The sequence below is a fragment of the Heptranchias perlo genome, chromosome 7, assembly GCF_035084215.1.
Source record: "Heptranchias perlo isolate sHepPer1 chromosome 7, sHepPer1.hap1, whole genome shotgun sequence".
Taxonomy (NCBI): Eukaryota; Metazoa; Chordata; class Chondrichthyes; order Hexanchiformes; family Hexanchidae; genus Heptranchias; species Heptranchias perlo.
Window position 1 is genome coordinate 15485579 of NC_090331.1, and position 19922 is coordinate 15505500.

The 19922-nt window shown below is 40.1% G+C and overlaps 1 protein-coding gene across 1 annotated transcript in view; it reads right to left on the bottom strand.

Annotated features, from left to right (window-relative positions):
• LOC137323447 (contactin-associated protein-like 5) overlaps positions 1-19922 on the bottom strand; it is a 590554-nt gene that overhangs the window by 179996 nt on the left and 390636 nt on the right. The window contains exons 14-17 of the mRNA XM_067986921.1: positions 18647-18803; positions 12239-12366; positions 8824-8994; positions 4271-4489 (exon numbers count right to left, since the gene is read on the bottom strand). Coding sequence (XP_067843022.1) covers positions 4271-4489; positions 8824-8994; positions 12239-12366; positions 18647-18803 — 675 coding nt within the window. The remainder of the gene's footprint in view (positions 1-4270; positions 4490-8823; positions 8995-12238; positions 12367-18646; positions 18804-19922) is intronic.

The window sequence follows — 19922 nt, forward strand, 5'->3', positions numbered from 1 at the left end:
CACAGCAATGTTACAATTAATTCACCCTTGGGCCTCATCAGAATAAATCAGGCGCGCTGTGGACGCCAATCAGGAAGCAGAGCTCAGTCATGCAAAATATCAGCTAATATCACAATGAGTAATGTCTTGGCTACAGTTGGGAAACAAACAAAAGCAGAAAACCCTTAGCTTGAAGGAATAATGTTCCTTGGACAAAGAACTGGATGAGTTTGCAGTTGAATGTCACCAGAAGTTTTTTGAAGGACCAGTATGCCTCAGACAAATAGCAAAGCGACTTTCCCGCAGGTTTTGTATTTTCTATAGATTCCATTTTCAAGCCTTTCAGAATCGCCTAAGTCCCAAATTTAACCCAGCCCGCGGGCAGGTAGTCAAAATGGCGGTCAGGGGGTTCGCGCCAGGTTCCTGACTCATTCCTGCCCGATGCTATTTTAACTTGACAAATAAATTGCTCTGGGAGGCAGCCCGCCCTCATAGGCGGAAGGCCAGTTAACACACTAAAGTCGCAGCATTGTAACACTATGTTATCTAGGAAGATCGGTAGGCCCACATGGCACCAAAGGCGCCAGTGAATCCTGACGGGAGGCAGCAAAGTCGCCACAAGAGGCCAAGGTAAGTATTTTGTAAAATTTCTGTGAGGGCTCCTTGTGGGCTAGAAGGAGCAGGAGTGCTCCTCCGGGATCCACAATGATTCCTTGGGCCTCCCCAGCTCTGGCCTTACCTCTCCCTCCCAGCACCAGCATCGGTTTGAAAACCATTAGCCTTACATTGGGGTACCATTCCCTTGGGTCCACGGCGGCTTTCGGCTCCTGCGCAAATTCCTGCTCCTGCCTGTCGGCCTTGATGTCATTCCTGCCCACCTCGCATCCCACCCGCCCTGAGTTAAAATTGGGTTTTAGTTTCTATCATGTGCACATTGCCCTCATTAAAGGAGCTGTAGAACAAGTGCTGCTAAATGCCATAGAGTCCATTCTACTTATCTTTATATTCAAGCCCTATTAGTACTGTAAGTGAGGCCGATATCCAAAACATGTTATAACATATAGATTTGTTTGCATCACAGAACATATGAACATCACAAATCTATGACTTTTTTTTAAAAAAGGACCATCAATAGGAGCATTGTTAATTTAGTCTCTCTAAGGAAATGTTTGCGCTTTGCTTGAAGTTAAATCCATATAACAAACCCAGGCCTATGTAAAATCGTTACTATCACTACACTCAATGATCTTGTCGGACCTCTTGTAACCAATAACCATCAGAGATAGAAATTGAAAACAAAATCCATTTCCAGAAACCAAAAGAGGCTGACTGCGCCATTTGAAAATAATTGATCTGCATTTAGGCAGATAAAATGTAATTTTTTTTTAATCTATGGAGTTATTTTAAGGGAACCTTTTTTCAGGGGAGCCGATTTATTATCTTATAGTCTGTGGACTAGTTACAATGGAAAGAGAAAACGGGCTGGGTGTGTAACGGGCCGCCGCTCCGATACTGCGAGCTTTACGCACGCACTGAAGGTGAAAAATTCCCCCCTATATTTCCATAGAGTTCCCTATGTATGGACAGGCATCTCAGAGTACTTTACAGGGCAGTAGACAAAGGATAGACAATTAAAAAAGGGTCAAAGTGAACGGTCTTTTGAGAAGTTTTGACGTGTTGCAGGAAGGAATTTCAGCGGGGAGCAAATTGGATGAAGGACTGTCTACTGATGGTGAAGCAGAGGAAGGGAGGGATGAGGATTAGACCAGTGGTGACTGGGTCATGCGCCTTCGTGTGGTGATGACACAGGCTGTGATATTTTGTATGAATTATAAGTTTTTACTCACCCCACCTAGAGGGAATAGGTGGGGAGGGGCATTTATAATTGAGCAATTTGACTTACCGCCTGATCCCATTTTAACTGCTCACTGCATCCAGGTGGCTGAGGCACTTACTGGAACCAGACAGGAGACTCATAAATTTATGCAAGTCATGCTGCTATTTTGTCAAAGTGACCCCGATTGCATTTTAACTGGGGCTTGAGCAAAGAAGCCTCTGTAGCTTTTATGACCAAGCTGAAACAAGTCCTCAGCGGGTCGGCAGGCAGAAGAGGCCCTCCAAGGTCAGTGTAAAACTTTTCTTTGTGGGATTAGGAAGAGCTTCCCTTGTGCTGAACTCTCTCTTCCCTCCCATGAGATCTTCCAGAAAACCCCTCCCCATGACCTACCTACTTTCTGGCGAGCCTTCCCTTAAGTTAAAATCTATCCCTTTGTTTAGATATATTTTTCCATAATCGGCAAGAAGGTGGGGTCTCTGCTAGAGTTTTATTTGTGGTTGGATGGCAGGAGATGTTTGAGAACAGCCGGGTGATGTATATGCCACATTGGCACCGACAGCACCGTTGTCCTAAATTAAGAGGCCATGTAGTGGGAATTGACAAGGTGTTAAATAATTTGTTACTATTTAGTAACTTGGCGGAATATGTATGGAACTAGACCAAATTGCAAAGCATATTTTGTAAGTTCAGAAGACAGGTCCAATATCTTGGCCTTAAGCACCCTTCCTAGCTTTGTAAAACCATTGCTGAACTGATCTTTTAAGTCAAATCTTTTAACTGGTAAAATTCAATATGGAAGCCCTTTAACTTCACAAGAAAGTAGAAAGTGGTGGAATGTAGACAGAAAACACCAAAGAGCTTTTCACCTGGGACCTGCTGAGTAAAGAGGGCCTATTCTCTCTGGAGTTTAGAAGAATGAGAGGTGATCTCATTGAAACATATAAGATTATTAGGGGGCTTGACAGGGTAGATGCTGAGAGATTGTTTCCCCTGGCTAGAGAGTGTAGAACTAGGGGTATAGTCGCAGGATAAGGGGTCAGCCATTCAAGACTGAGATGAGGAGAAATTTCTTCACGCAGAGGGTTGTGAATCTTTGGAATTCTCTACCCCAGAGGGCTATGGATGCTGAGTCATTGAATATATTCAAGGCTGAGATGGATAGATTTTTGGACTCTAGGGGAATCAAGGGATATGGGAATCGGGCAGGAAAGTGGAGTTGAGGTCTAAGATCAGCCATGATCTGATTGAATGATGGAGCAGGCTCGAGGGGCCATATGGCCTACTCCTGCTCTTATTTCTTATGTTCTTATGTTCTTGCTCTCCAAAAAAGGACCTGGTGTCAATAAGCTTAACAAATAGAGAAAAAGATGGTGTCCATATATCAAAGATGAAGGGACAGGCCAAAAACTTTGATATATTGAAACTTTGCCTAATCAAGATTTTTGCTCCAGTGTCTCTATCCAGTTTGACTTCTCCCAGGCTGCTACCACAGACTGCATTCTGAAAGCGAACCTGACCCTCTTTGTATATATATTTACTTGTGATAGCTGCCTGCATTACTGTTCAGTACGTTCTCCTGCTCACCTGTTTACCTCCCTCTGACCCTGGTTAGCTAGCAGAATGGCCAGCATAAGACTGTAAGTCAGTACAGTCAATGTTACTGGTCTCCGTGACGTTGAGTTTGCTTGATTGAATTTGCCAGTGGCATAGGGAACATTAAGCCTCAATGTTGCCAGCAGAGCTTTGATCATCTAACTCACCACAAACTGGGGTCTGAAACTGAGATCTTCCTGATCTATATGGCTTAGTAACCAAACAGGGAAGAATAATTACCAACTGAACTACCAGAGAACACAAAGACACTTTCTAGACTCTTAATAATTGTAGATTCAAATACGATGTTAACATTTTTTTGATGTTTCATGGTTGCACAGTACAGATGACATGAAACTAGAAGTCGCATGCACCATACAGAATCCAGCATCTTAACACAATAGATATTATTTTGTGCTGGTAACTCTTCTCTCTGTGGGTTAGCCGTACAAGTCATTTCACTTTTAGCAATCATAAATTATACAAAATTTTACTACATCAAATTCTAATGTATACATAAATAGTTCTCAGGGTATGTTATGTACGAATTGGGAATATATCTGGATCACTGGATGTACGCAACAGAAATAAAATAAATCAAGAATGTTAGAATTCTCCGCATAAATTAAAAATATTATTTTGAGTCAGGTATACATTTGACCATATCTACTGTATCTCCATTACTACAATAAATTTATCTTTGGATCAATGATGTACATGTACTCACCTTGTTACATTGCACATTTTGCACTGTCTAAATAATGCAAAAAAAATCATGGTTCTACAAATTGAATGGTATTTGTCATCAGTGTATAAATGTCACAAAGAATGACAGGCCATTTGTAAACAATGGGCTCCTACCTACAAACAGTTGGCTGCTGAGCTGTAAGTGAATGTGTCCATCAGAGGGGGCCTCCTGAGTTTTTCTTGGCAGGTGATCCACTTGAAGGGATGCCTCTCTGATATTTCGTTCTGCTTCAACATAATGCCACTGATTGTCGTTCAAATGCGTGGGCGATTGCACAGTAACCTCAAATGGTCCATTACCCACGTCAAACGAGAGATCCACTTCCATTGGAGCTGAAAATCAGACACAGTATATAAACAGAGTTAACTATCTTTGACCTGAGGAGCACAATTCTGCAAGAGTGTCATAGAGAGAATAATGAGTGTGTGTTTTTTATCACACAAAATGCAATTAGTTCCCACTCTATTAACAATGACCTGTCTTTGAAATATCGCACAAGGCATGGATTTATTATTGATGTCTAACTTGGGTCTCTTCACATATCACAGGTACACTGCGAGTGAAATAAATTTTGATTACAAAGGTAGTTTTTATTTAATTACTCCTAGCAGTCTCTGTGAAAAAGGAGCAAACCGTTTTTGTTGATAAATATATATGCGTCACATTGAAAGGTTTTTTAAAATTCATTCCCAGGATGTGGGCATCGCTGGTAAGGCTAGCATTTATTGACCCTCCCCAGTTGCCCTGAGAAGGTGGTGATGGGGTTTCTTCTTTAAGTGCTGCAAGTAGTTTGATACAATTGAGTGGTTTGGTAGGCCACCTCAGGGGGCAGCTAAGAGTCAACCACGTTGGTGTGGGACTGGAGTCACATAATAGGCCAGACCGGGTAAGGACGGCAGGTTTCCTTACCTAAAGGGCAATGGTGAACCAGTTGGGTTTTTACAACAACCGGACAGCTTAATGGTCACTTTTACTGATACCAGCTTTTTATTTCCAGATTTATTTGTCAAACTGAATTCAAATTCTCAAACTGCCATTGTGGGATTTGAACTCACGTCCTCTGGATTATTAGTCTAGGCCTCTGGATTACTAATATAACTACAACACTTCCATGCTCAATATCATACACATATTACACTGACAGGAAGAATACACAGAACTCTTTTCCCTCCCCCCAAAAAGGTTTGTCAAACACTTTTTTCATGAAAATAGCTGCTTTAAATTGCAATGAACCACATTTCTTACCGTTAGGGCAGGAATTAGAACAGTAATACGGTTTTGAATAAATTCTCTTTGTTGCTGGACATCAGAATAGATTTTCCAATTGGGTCCACTTATTTATCAGGCTTTAATTGAGCTCAATTTGTTCTCAAAGTTCGGTGGAAATCCATTGCACAGAATCTCTGCCCATTTTGCACACGGTCCACAGGTCTGGAGCAAAACTAACAGGAATGGAAAACTCTCACTTGAATTAGGCAGGCACCTTGTCACATTATTGAAATGAAGGGAGAGATGGCATCATTTTGACTTGCGCACAATTTCCTGCCATGTGTGCAAGCAGAACACTGAGTGACATTCACATCATTTATAACGGGAATCCAGATGTGCAAGGGGCTCAACTGTAGACAAGCTCATTTAAAGGGCATAATTATAAGGCTCAGTGAACAGCTTTTTTTTTGCAGTTTCACTTTTTACTTTTTCCTGTTGCTACTTATATTTATAGCTGTGCCAATTATTCTTCTGCCCCCCTATTTTCCTCCAATAGCACCATTAGCGCTACCTGGCGGTTTCCCCATAGGAATCTCCTTAGAGCTGTCCTTTTGAACATTAAGACCAACGGAGGGATGCCAGTCAGATCAGGCAGCACCAGTGGTGTTCTGTGCTCTACTTGCAGAACTCTCATGCCCAAATCTATAGACAGAGGTGCACATATCTCAATTTGGCAGAGGATTAATGCATCTGGAAGTTCCAGTCACTAAAAGATATCAGTGATGGGTGAGCAGAACTTGATGAGTAACAGGATTTGGGCAGCAGAATTTTGGATGCTAAAATTGCGAAACCAGTTGTGCGCCAGATGCACTCAAGTCTGTGCCCCCTGGACTTCAGAAGTAAAGGTGGGGGCCATACAAGGGGGAACAACCAGGGTGTGCTTTACTGCGAACAAGGGTATCAAAGGTGGAGGAGAGGGAGTGAGTGAGCAAATCGACAGTTGCAGAAGTATCGTGAGCGTCAAGTGCTAGGCAGTTGGGAGTTTCAAAGTGCCATTGTAAGTGGCTTGGGGGAGAATTTTTTCCAGGGGCAGACGCAAAGTGAAGTGGCATTGGAATGGGGTAGGGGGATGTGAGTGGTGAGGGATACAAGGAAGTGGTCAGAGATGGCCTTGTCTGTGATCAAGATGATGGGAATAGAGAGACCATGTGAGAAGGCAAGATCATCAATCCTCTTTCCTCTTTGTTAATTCAAGTCAAGTATGAATATGCATCTGTGCTTTTTCTTGTGATGAGTAAGGGGAAGGTTTAACACTTACATTATCTAGATATGGATTATGATGTATCTTAGATTCTTAGGATCCAAACCTGCCCCAGGCACAGGGGACCAAATACATACAAAGTCACACTTGACAACTGCAATTTTACTATCCTTCAATATTCTATTTTCTAAACGCGCTGAGTAGAGATAAATTGGATTGCTAGTGTTGTGACACTCTTATTATCTCTTGTTTCAAGTTCATATCCACTTGAACCTCTTCATTTAACCGTGTAGCCAAGAAACCACAAACTCATTCAAAGCAGGTCAACATAACTTATCTATATTTACTACATATTGACAAGAAAAGGATATCTATTAAACTCTTCGAAAGCCACAATGTAATTGACTACTATTATTTTCTCAGTCTGCAAAGACAACAGTGATATCTATAAAGTCTGGAAGATTAGAACGTAGAATTTTTTTATTTGTAAGATATTTCTCTATTTTCTACTTAACAGAGGCAGTAAACCATTTAAAATAAATAGGTGCTGTCTTCATTAAATTAGCAAACAGGAATGTCATCCGAACACGTAAAGTGCCCATACACTAATATCGCAAACAGTGATTTGTAGGGTTAAGGAAAGAAAAACATGCATTTCTAATTGTTTTAGATAGTCATAATTTAGAAAAAGCTATAGACAGCATTAAATCAAATTATTGCATCTTGCAGCTTAAAGGCCCTAAAATTACAGTCTAGGATACTAACGTACGAACATGTAATACTCTCATCTGAATCCTCTCTCTGTTAGTTTAGCAGAGAGAGGAATTTCAGACAATAGCATCAGTACATTATTGTCCCATGGCATGATTTCAGGACCATCCATTATTAAACACAAGCGATTAAGAAAATAGGATGAAAATCCAGTGGTAGTTGATCCTGTCACAGTAAAGGTTATCACTAATGCATTAAATTATTCTGTTCCTCATTGAAGAAAACAATACAGTTAGAGAACCTGCATGTATCATTTAGCATGAAGGTACTTGTATTCTGGCTGAGGATATTCTTTACAGTCGTATTATTAAGACTTTAGTAAGAGAGCAACAAAATTCAGCTTTAAAAATCACAACAGTCCAGAAAATTTATGGTAAAATAGCAGCATTGGACATTAATTATATTGAAGTATTCATTATATCAAAATACATACAGATAAAGTGGCAACAGTTAATCTGTAATAATAAAAAGACAATGCTTTAAGATAGCTTGTGTAATAAAAATCAGCATCAAAACAAAAATATTGTAATTGAAAATTATTCCACTCTTGATAGTGTTTTGTCAACAATTAAAACAAGGTAAAAAAGAGAAAAAAAGTGTCTAATAGTGTAAATACTAATAAAAACAACCAAGCAGGATTGTTAGGGAACCAGTATGATATAAAATAATGGATAGGTGGGACTGATCACAAAAATTAATCTGATCAAGCAGCTTAGCTGCCTCCAAAAACCATGAGTGAATCTTATAATTCAATAGATCAAAAATGTTCAGGTTCCTATGTTAAGAATTTCCTCGGGCTTCTCCTGCTCCGCTGTTGTAAGTTTGGTGTAAACCCCGTTGATGTACGTTAACAGGGTTTCCACCAAACTTCCGCTAAAGCACTGGTGACGGAGCCGAAGTTCCAAGGAAATTCCTGATGCTGGTCCGTTAAATTAGTCGGGGCTTCCCACCCCTGGTTGCTGTCCAATGACCCTGCTAGAAAGTAAATGCATGGGTGCCAGGTGAGAACAGTATCAAGCTCAGCTGCGATGCCGCTCTGTGGTTCAACAGCCTGCCAGAACTCACTGTCTAGGTTCCGAGATGATATCCCTCTTGGGTGAGGTATGTCATGGCTGCCTTTGATTCATACTCTAGCATGAGCTAGTGTTTCCAGGACAGTAGGGGAGAAAATGGATTAAAAAGTCAATCTCAGTTTAAAACCTTTATGTAGCCATTCTCTTCTATCTGTTATTTATTTTAGTGAAGGTATCTGTCATCAACTGTAGACTGAACATCTTGTGCAACCTTACTGTTACTGTGGAACTACTCCAAGAGCATCGTTAACTCATGTATATTTTGACTTACACAGAGAAATTTAACTAGGCTAAAGATTGCATTTTGTTATATTCGCATCCTACTTACAATTCTCATTGCCATCTTACTTACAATTCAGTTCGATCCTTATGAAGTCCTTAATTCCGAGGTTCTCTAGGAAAACACCCGAGGAAGCAGTCGTTTTGAAGAAAAATGAAATATCTGCACTTAGCTCACCGTGGAACGTAGGGAAGTGGAGATACGAGGACTCGGTGTTAAACGATGCTGCATTCCAGTAATTTCCTGGATGGGTAAAAAGAGGTTTGAGTTGATGATTAATCTTTAAATGTTGAACTCTCGTTTAGAAACTATTTTGATTTTTTTTTTGCTCCAGTTTTCTTCTCTCCTCTACTGAAGAAAGAAAAAGTAAGACGTGCATTTATATATCGCCTTTCATGTCCTCAGAGCGTCCCAAAGCGCTTTACAGCCATTGAAGTACTTTTTTTTTTAAAATGCAGTCACTGCTACAATGTAGGAAATATGCAGCCAATTTGTGCACAGCAAGCTCCCACAAACAACAATGTGACTATGACCAGATATTGTGTGTTTTAGTGATGTTGGTTGAGGGATAAATATTGGCCAGGACACCAGGGAGACTACCCTGCTCTTCTTCGAAATATTGCCATGGAATCTTTTAAGTCCACCTGAGAGGGCAGATGGGGCCTCAGTTTAACGTCTCATCCAACGAACGGCATGTACAAACGTGCAGCATGTCCTCAGTTTCAGCCTAGATTTTGTTCACAAGTCCCTGATGTAGGACTTGAACCCACAACCTTCTGACTCAAGAAGTGAGAGTGCTACTAACTGAACTACAGCTGACACCTAAAGGCACTGATTTATACTGGGATACGGTTCCACGGGCACTGGCCGCGATCAGGTACCCTGCCCATTTCCGCCAAAGCGTTTTTTCTCAGCCAAGACAGGGTGTTGACAGGCCATTCAACTGCATGGGCATTACAGGTGTGCTCACTCCTGTCCTCATCCAACATCCACATATATGGGCATTTTCCATCAGATGTCAGTGGATGGCAATCAGGAGCAGGAACTCTGATGATTTTGTGCGTAAGTCACACAGGCTTCCTGCCCAGGAGTCTCCGGAGGAAACCCGGCTGATATAAACTGCCAGGCCTCATTCACATCCCGCCAACTGGCTGTCTAGCCACTAAGGTAAGTTTATGGGGGGAGGGTGGGGGGGGGGAAGGGAGTATCGGCAGGGTCTCGTGGTGGGAAGGGGGGCTGATTTTGTGATAGTAGAGGTCCAGACTTTCCTGGCCCCACAAAGTTTCCAACCTATCTTTTAGGGCCTCCACTTGTTCCCCGACTGGTTTTACTGAGTGGGGGGGACTTGCAGCGGGTGCCCTTCTCAATACGCCGTTAAAATGCTATCGAGGTCCTGTGTGCGTCATAGGATTCCCATGAGAATATATTAGTGAAGCTGCCACTTGAGCCAGGTTGGTGCCTCACCCACCAGCAAAAACAGCACTGTGGTAAATACCGTCACTCAATTTTAACTGCCGTTCTGCCAGATTTCCGTCGGGCAGGGGGAGTTAAAATTGCTCCCAAGTGGTTTAACATTTTCTGATATGAGAATCAAACTTCATCACACATTTCTACAAGGGCCAATTTTCAGTCTGTTGACGATGTCTGTTAATTTTGTGTTGGACGTTGGTTCAACTAAGGCCGATTTTAACTGCCTGCCCGATAATCATCATTCTATGGCCCGCATCATTTTGATGGAATGAATGCATCTCTTAAAGCAAAGTATCATTCTACTCAGTTTAATTCAGTGATGCTCTGCACATCAACATGACTCAAGCAAGAGCACCTTGCTTCTCTGAAAGAGTGGTGGAGGTGCCAGTGGAGCAGGTGAGGGCACGCAGGTTGGTCCTGTTCCCCTCAGCTAGCAGGAAGGTGCCCAAACAGACACTGTCTTCTGCCTGCACCATCAGCACCAGGACATTAAATGACCTGACCCAGACTGCAAGGGTGAATGTGAGGTCTTCCTAGCTCTCTTTCTCTGCAGTGCACCTGGCCATAGCAATTTCAACTCCTCCCTCCCCCAGCGCTCCAAACACTTCCCTCCCCTTCACCGCCTGCTTTTTCATCAATCACAATGGCTACTGTACCAGCTCTCCTTACTATTCCAATCACATACTTGCCTGTTGCTGCTGCCCTCACAACAGGCACGAACAGTATTCTGCTTTTAGCTGGTAACAACTACTAAGCATTTCACTCCTCTGATGACTACATTCTCATTTCACAGTGGAACCACTTTCTCGCACAAGACCACTTTCCTGTCTTGCTCACAACTTGCTGCTTCTCTCTCTCAGCAGGCACACTTTTTGAAGATGCCCCACACATCCACACAACCCTTTTCAACAACCACTCACCAAATCATTCCCTTGCTTTCTGCACGAGAAGCTGGCTCATACTAATGGAAACCAAAACCAGGGAGGGGCAGGGCTATTCTCCATCCAAGTCCTCACCCACATGAAGAAGGAAGCCATAGACATTGTCGGGACAGGCAGATCAAGGAGCATCGGCCATGGCAGGATTGGAGGCCACACACAGCAGGGTGTGTGCCTATTGCTTGTACCCTTTCTCAATCCTCAAGCAATCACACATACAAGCAACCTGGTACTGCATAGTGCTGCCAACCATGTGCTGTTCCCTAGTGTTTCCATGCCGTACTGACCCTTGTCCATCTTCCATTTTTCTTCGCTGGCTGTTGCCACCTGACATTCCAACGCTGACACTCCTCGCATATCATCAGTGGCACATTGAGATAATGATGTAAATAAGTTGCTACCTTGTGTCATCTCACTAGGTGCCCTCATTTGTGCACAGGTGCACGGATTTCCTGGACACTGTAACTTGCTGATCATGTTGTCCATCCCATTGTTTTTCATTACAGCTGGCTTCAAAATCAACACCCATTCGATCACAGTATTTAAATAAATATACATCGGTGTATGTAGTGAGTGTGTTATTTGCGTTTAATTAATGATGAATTCTCATTTGTTAAAGCGATTGAGTTACCATCATACATTAAATATATGGAGAGCACTAACCATTTTTGTCACCATTTGGAAAAAGGACCCACTAGAGATTGAAACTGTACCCCTGAACACCATGGTACATAAAATAATTTTAAGGCTGTAAACTCAACAGCGATAATGGCATGAAAACATTTGAGTTTCATTCTTATGGTTAATGATGACATTTGAACACTTGATTGGATTGTTGCCTTGTTACCAGCACTAAGTGTCTATTATTATCAACACAACTAAATAGGAAACATGTGGCCAAATAAAACAACAATTTTGGGCATCAGAGAAAATGGCTAATATGTATATTTTAACAAGAAGCAGCACAATGAGTTGGAGACAGTTAAACAAGCAGGAAATGATTGTGAGATATTGTGGATTGCTAACGACAGTTCCTAAACTTTCACGAGTACGATCCTGAAATAGAATATGACACTTACTGTCACCATAGCAACGAAGTGGTCCAAGTCTGTAGGCAACTTCTGAGTTTGTTCTGTTTGTGTCCCCAATAATAATCTGCGTTACAGGCAAATGATCTTTGTATGAAAGATGTCCTGTGTCATTAGTCCTGCCAATAAGTAGAATGTTATAAATATACTTTAAATAAGGATACCTCAATATCAATAACCTGTTAACAGAGATTGGGGTAGATTTTCTACTTACTGCCTAGGTGTAAAACTGATATTGTGGATCAGCTGCTCATCATAGAAACCGCCTGATTTTCATCATCACTGATTTGAATGGAAATTAAAAGTGGGGCGGTTTCTATAACAGACAATAACCAATTTTACGCCGGGGCAGAAAGTTGAAAATCAACCCTCTCGTGGTGGCTGTGCCCCAGAACGCAGGAAGTGTAAATAGAACAACTTTCATGAAAATGTAACTATGATATAAGTCACACACATGGATAACCTATACATATATGGGACGGCTCATGAGATTGTACAATTTAAAAGTGAACCTGATTTTTAAAAAAATCATTCCTTTGTGACTTGCACAATTGAAACCATGTACTTTCTTCAACCTTCTTTTTTAAATGAGGTACCTGGTAATTTTATAATGTACAATAGAGTTACAAGAGGACCTCTGGACAAAAAGGGGTGATTTCAGAAGGACGGGTTCAGAGCTGCATAAATGTTTCTCAAGACTGAAACATAACTACAATTTTTTTTGTTAAATGAAGCATTCCATATTGACTACCTTCCTATAATGTTATACTTTACAAATTTGCATGTTGCCTTATCTGATGATTGCTAACTTGAATCAAGGAAAATCTCTCATTTGGTAGGTTTTCCTGGGTGTTCTGATTAAAAAGTCTACACCCATACTGTTAACTATGTCCTTACTCTTTATGGATGTTGTTAGACCTGCTGTGTATTTCCAGCTTATAAGTCAAGTTCAATCCTTCTCTTCGGTTTTTATTTCAGATTTTCATAATTTGTAGTTTTTCTTTTTGTTTGTATTCAAGCATATGTTATTTTACATTGAAAAGTAAGAGAAATATGAAAAGCACACTAAAAACTATCTCTCTCGTAACCCTAACTTCCCATCATAGCATCTCACTAAAAATTTTGAATGTCATAGAATCATAGAATAATACAGCACAGAAGGAGGCCATTCGGCCCATCGTGTCAGTGCCGGCTCTTTGAAAGAGCTGTACAATTAGTTCTACTCCCCTGCTCTTTCTCCACAACCCTGCAAATTTCTCCATTTCAAGTATATATCTAATTCCCTTTTGAAAGTTACTATTGAATCTGCTTCCACCACTCTTTCAGGTAGCACATTACAGATCATAACAACTAGAGAAGCTGGGGTTGTTCTCCTTAGAGCAGAGAGACCTGGTGATGTAAGTACACAAGTCTTAGAAGGTGGCAGGACAAGTTGAGAAGGCTGTTAAAAAACACATACGACTTGGCTTTATAAATTGAAGCATAGAGCACAAAAGCAAGGAAGTTATGCTAAACCTTTATATAAAACATTGGTTAGGCCCCAACTGCTTACTGTGTCCAATTCTGGGCACCGCACTTAAGGAAGGATGTCTAGGCCTGAGAGAGGGTGCAGAGGAGATTTACTAGAATGGTACCAGGGATGAAAGAAATCAGTTATGTGGAGAGACTAGAGAAACTGGGGTTGTTCTCCTTACAGCGGAGAAGGTTAAGAGGATATTTGATAGAGGTGTACAATATTATGAGGGGTTTTGATAAGGAGAAACTGTTTCCTCTGGCAGGAGGGTTGGTAACCAGAGGACACAGATTTAAGATAATTGGCATAAAATCCAGGGGGGAAATATTTTTTTGTCTCTAGTCCCTGTCAGGAAGATTATTCCAAACTTTTATCTGGTCCAGTTGAGTTTCCTCCTAGCTCCTGCGCCAATTAAGGTAGTCGTCAACAGCTTTACTGCCTTTGTTTGTTTATACTTAAAAAAATACTCCAACAGAAATTACTAAAAATATATCTGTCAATTGAAATGCAAAATAACATTTGAAGTGTGACAGGTAGGAGTTATGACAGGATTTCCCCATAGCTTTGCTCTTGATGAGCTAAAGAGTACTTCCTAGTCATTATGATGCATAATATATCATCCAAGCCACTGATTGAATAAGTCAACTTGTGTTTTTATTGCAAACTATTGTGAGGGTGCTAATGATATTGTCAGGTTAATTTCCCTGATTTAACAGTGTCAGCCATAGCTCAGTGATGGCCAGAAGATTGTGGGTTCAAGTCCCACACCAGAAATTTGAGCACAAAATCTAAGCTGACACTCCACAACAGTACTGAGGGAGTGTTGCACTGTCGGAGGCTGCCGACTTTTGGATGAGATGCTAAATCGAGGCCCCGTCTGCCCTTTCAGGTGGCACTATTTTGAAGAAGAGCAGGGGTGTTCGCCACAGTGTCCTGGCCAATATTTATCCCTCAATAGATTATCTGCTCATTATCACATTGCTGTTTGTGGGACTTTGCTGTTTGCAAATTGACTGCCGTGTTCCCTACATTACAACAGTGACTACACTTACAAGGTACTTCATTTGTTGTAAAGCGCTTTGGGACGTCCTGAGGTCATGAAAGGCGCTACATAAATGCAAGGCCTTAAGAACATAAGAACATAAGAAATAGGAGCAGGAGTAGGCCAATCGGCCCCTCGAGCATGCTCCGCCATTCAATAAGATCATGGCTGATCTGATCCTAACCTCAAATCTAAATTCATGTCCAATTTCCTGCCCGCTCCCTGTAACCCCTAATTCCCTTTACTTCTAGGAAATTGTCGATTTCTGTTTTAAATTTATTTAATGATGTAGCTTCCACAGCTTCCTGGGGCAGCAAATTCCACAGATCTACTACCCTCTGCGTGACGAAGTTTCTCCTCATCTCAGTTTTGAAAGAGCAGCCCCTTATTCTAAGATTATGCCCCCAAGTTCTAGTTTCACCCATCCTTGGGAACATCCTTACCGCATCTACCCGATCAAGCCCCTTCACAATCTTATATGTTTCAATAAGATCGCCTCTCATTCTTCTGAACTCCAATGAGTAGAGTCCCAATCTACTCAACCTCTCCTCATATGTCCGCCCCCTCATCCCCGGGATTAACCGAGTGAACCTTCTTTGTACTGCCTCGAGAGCAAGTATGTCTTGATGTCTTTCTTTTATGATAGCGTGTATCTATGCTGTTTGATAAAGAGAGGATCATATGGGGTAATGGAGATTGTATTATTGTACTGGTACATTTAGGTACTGTTGGAAATGCAAGGAATGTTGGTTATAAATTTTAAAAAAACATAAAATAGAGCTAATGGCAGAGGAAATTAAATAGAAATTTAATTTTAAAAAAATAACATAATTGAAAAACAAGTTGAAATTGTATATTGGAAGTTCTTATTGCAGAGGATTTTGAATAAAGGGAATGACATTAAATAAATTAATGTGAAATACATGAAATAATATATTAAAGCATATTAATATATACTAGTTGATCTCCCCAGCATTACCAGTAAAGATGAAGTAAATTCCCTGAGATTGTAATTGTAAGCACTGATGTGAAAGTGATGTGGAACATCCCATGTCGTAAAATATAAAGCAATGCCAAATTAATATATATAATGATCAAATATGAAATATTAAAATCAATTAAATATAATATCATCAAAACAGAATATTTTGAAATGATCATTTAAGATGAAAATCATCTATCTAATCTAATTCAGTAAATCATCATTCATCTACTTGAAATAAGTAAAATATTGAAATATTCATTAATGCAATTTTATTCAGTGAACATTTAAATCATTCATCCAATTTTACTGGACTATTAATCAAATACAATTTAGTAAAATATTAAAAACATTATTCGTCACTGAATTCATTGAAATACAAAAATAACCACTAACCAAATTTCACTAAAATATTAAAATCATCTCTTATCCCATTTAATTGAGTTTAATACAGAAATCATAATTAATCGAATGTTATTTAGTAAAATATTAATATGAACAGTAATCTAATTTAACCTAGGAAAACGTTAATATAATCATTTTTAAAATTAAGTAGAAATCAGCAATGTTTGGAATGTATTTGAATCTGAATGATCAGAGATTATTTTAATCACATAGCCTTTACGGCACCAAAGCTATTAAAAATACTTATTATTGAACAATTTTTAAAAAATTAAATTAAGGATTCTGAGGAGAGCAAAGAATAAATTATTCATCAAGTGTTCTGAACCTGCCTCTACCCAGGCAGAGAGGGTGCATTGCTGGCTGAGCTGTGGGGATTTGAGCTTATGAAACTTTATCCAGTAGTAGAGGTGAACCTACTGGTGTGACTGGGACTAGGATAGCTAATCGTTGCTGAACTTTACAATGGGAAATCCTATTGAGGAGACATCTCATGACATGACAGTGAATGCGATAGTCAAATGTTGATACTTTAACATGGCAAAACGCCAAAGGAGATGTTTACTTCTCTGTAAAATGAAGTTCACGACACATGTGGAGGGATGCTACAATTGTCCTCAATTGCCCTTTAGTAGGGAGAGGAAAATTGCAGAGCAATCCTATCTCTGTTTAGTATTCAGTGTTGTAAACAATTTTACAACACCAAGTTATAGTCCAGCAATTTTATTTTAAATTCACAAGCTTTCGGAGGCTACCTCCTTCCTCAGGTGAGGAAGGAGGAAGCCTCCGAAAGCTTGTGAATTTAAAATAAAATTGCTGGACTATAACTTGGTGTTGTAAAATTGTTTACAATTGTCAACCCCAGTCCATCACCGGCATCTCCACATCATGACTACCATAGTATTCAGTGATTATTGATAAAAGTGCATGTCTGTGAACAGCAGGCGAAGGCAGGATGGTTTATGATATGTTAAAAATCTTATTTCTTTGAACACTTGCTATCCACAACACTTTGTTTCCCGTCATCAACGTTCCCTATTAAAAACTTTTCCACCCTTTAACCCCACTTTACCTCTAGACTACTCTTGGTCTTAATTCCATGGGCAATTGATTACATAGAATTACATAGAATTTACAGCACAGAAATAGGCTATTCAACCCAACCGGCCTATGCTAGTGTTTATACTCCACACGAGCCTCCTCCCACCCTACTTCATCTAATGCTATCAGCATACCCTTCTATTCCTTCCTCCCTCATGTACTTATCTAGCTTCCCCTTAAATGCATCTATGCTATTCGCCTCAACTACTCAATCAATAGCGTATTGAAAATATTATGCCTGCATGCACTTCCTGCCTATAAAACCTTACTTCCCATTGTTAACTTTCACATTGTAAATTTCTATGTCCATATTTAAAATGGAAACTTTCTATGTAAACTTGGCATGCTGTAATTGCACCCTTCTGCCAGTGGTTGTACTGTAGTACCTCATTTTTGTGTCTGCTCAACCTGTATTGCAGAGATGTTCCGATGTTCCAGATTGCCATCAGTTTTGCTATTTAACTATGAATCATCATATAAAATTAAAGTACTATAGAAAATAAGGACGGAATGTATGACTTTCAGTAAATAAGTACAGAATGATATCTACTTGACCTGGACCAATTATCTCCCACTGCACCTGAAGACTACATTTGCTCTTGACTCCCAATGTGTAACCCACAGTTGATTAGCTGGTGAAGATTTAAATTCCTTGAATTTTTGAGTTGGTTATAACTGTGTCACTTGATGCATTGAAATCAATGGGTAACACTTCAATTCCTTTGGTCTATTTAAATTAATGGTAACGTTGTACAGGGAGGACCAAGGAGGCCATTGATCTCTTGACCAACTCAGCCGGAGCTAAGTATATTCAATAGATCAGCGCAACAGTGAAGCCTAGCATCGGCAGTCAGCAGGACTGAATCAGAGTTCAGTAAAATAAATGAGCAAACTAAAGCGTGGCGAAAAACCATGATGGAAATGTGGTAGCAGATAAAGTGTTACAGAAAGTGTGACACGTACAGGAAAAGCATGCTATAACGACGATAGATAGAGATAGATAGATAGAGAAATAGATAGAAAAATAGATAGAGAGATAGATAGATAGAAAAATTTCCACTGCTTAAATTGAACAGTTTGTCCCACATTTGCTCCATTGAAGAGGTTTAGCCAAAACCCATCTTAATTACACATACTCAGATAGTCAAACAGAAACATTTTTATAATTAGTCCACAGAGACATGTTTATAATTTCAATGCCACTACAACATATGTTAAAGCATTTGAAGCATCAACTTTTATATATGCACAAATGCCTAAATATAGAATTAATTGTTCAAGCGCTTTTAAAAATACTATTTTGTCATTCCAGCAAGAAACAATAAGGTGCATTTTTTTCCACAACAAAGCCTGGCATACCATTTGTCTTTGTCAGCGTCACAGTTACAGTGATAGCTCGTATCCAAACAGTTCTGCTCCAATCCACAGACACATTTTTGAATTCCAGGTGATGAACCACCCCAGTAGGCCTGTTTTTCATTGGTCCTCCCAATCCACCATGTGAATGGTATTCCATCTGAGGGGGAATAAAAAAACAGCAAAGTTCAGTGACTGCTGCGACAAATCTGGAGCTGTGACTTTGGAGTTTTGTTAAGCTCTTGCTTTTAATCATTTTAAAGGGCTAATCATTCTGAAGATTTTGCACTCATTTAGTCTAGTTTTCAAGTCACAACAGTGCAGAATCTGTGGTATAACTTGTTAAAGGCAACTGACCGGAGTGAAAATTGATTTAACAGAAGTGATGTGAAACCATTTCAAGAAGTAGCCTGATGCTGCTTCAACTTCGCACTGGTTCTAATTATACAGTGTAGTGAAACTTTAAAAATACAACCAATGAACCACATTTTACAACCAATGAACCAGTGCTACAAAGGAGCCAAAATGACAGTCTAAAAAATTTCACCAGCGTTCAGATGCTGTTGAGCAGAATTCTGTAAACATAAAGACCTCTGCTTTTCCTGAGCAGGGAGCAGTATGACTCATAGCAACAAAACCTGGTATTATCCGCTTAAACAGCTCTCAAGGCAGCGTTAAGCAAATTAACTATCAAAGTGCAGTACATAAATGGGAACAAAACTCTACTATTAATGTTTTTTTTTGTTCATGCACCAAACCCCACCATTAAGAGTTGGCAACATTAAGAGTTGCCAATTCAAGTTACTGAGAAATCTAACACCACCTGCTTGCCCAGTTTGCAATACACACTCTCCTATGGGGACACATCCCACTTACCTAAGTCCAGAGAGTTTAGGTCCAGGTTGACAAAGATAAGATTTTGGGCCCCCCAGAATGGCACAGGGATTTTGCTAGAGCTTAATTAGCTAAAACCAAGCAGATTACTAGTCACTCACAGACTCTCTCTCAACACCAGTGAAATCAAAATGGAAAATTATTTTTTATTGTTATTTACTTATTGTTAACCTAGACTGGAAGTCACCTGCTGGAATGTTCTCCATCAGACTCTTATAACATTTGCAAACTCCCTCGTAACTCAGTACGTCAATTCACCATATCCTGTGTTATACTGATTCATCAGACCAAAAAGGTCCCAGATTCGATTCCTTGTTTGTGCTGAACTAACTGATCTCAGCTGGGGACGAGGGGGCAGTAGGGGCACCGTTCCTGGCCTTAACAC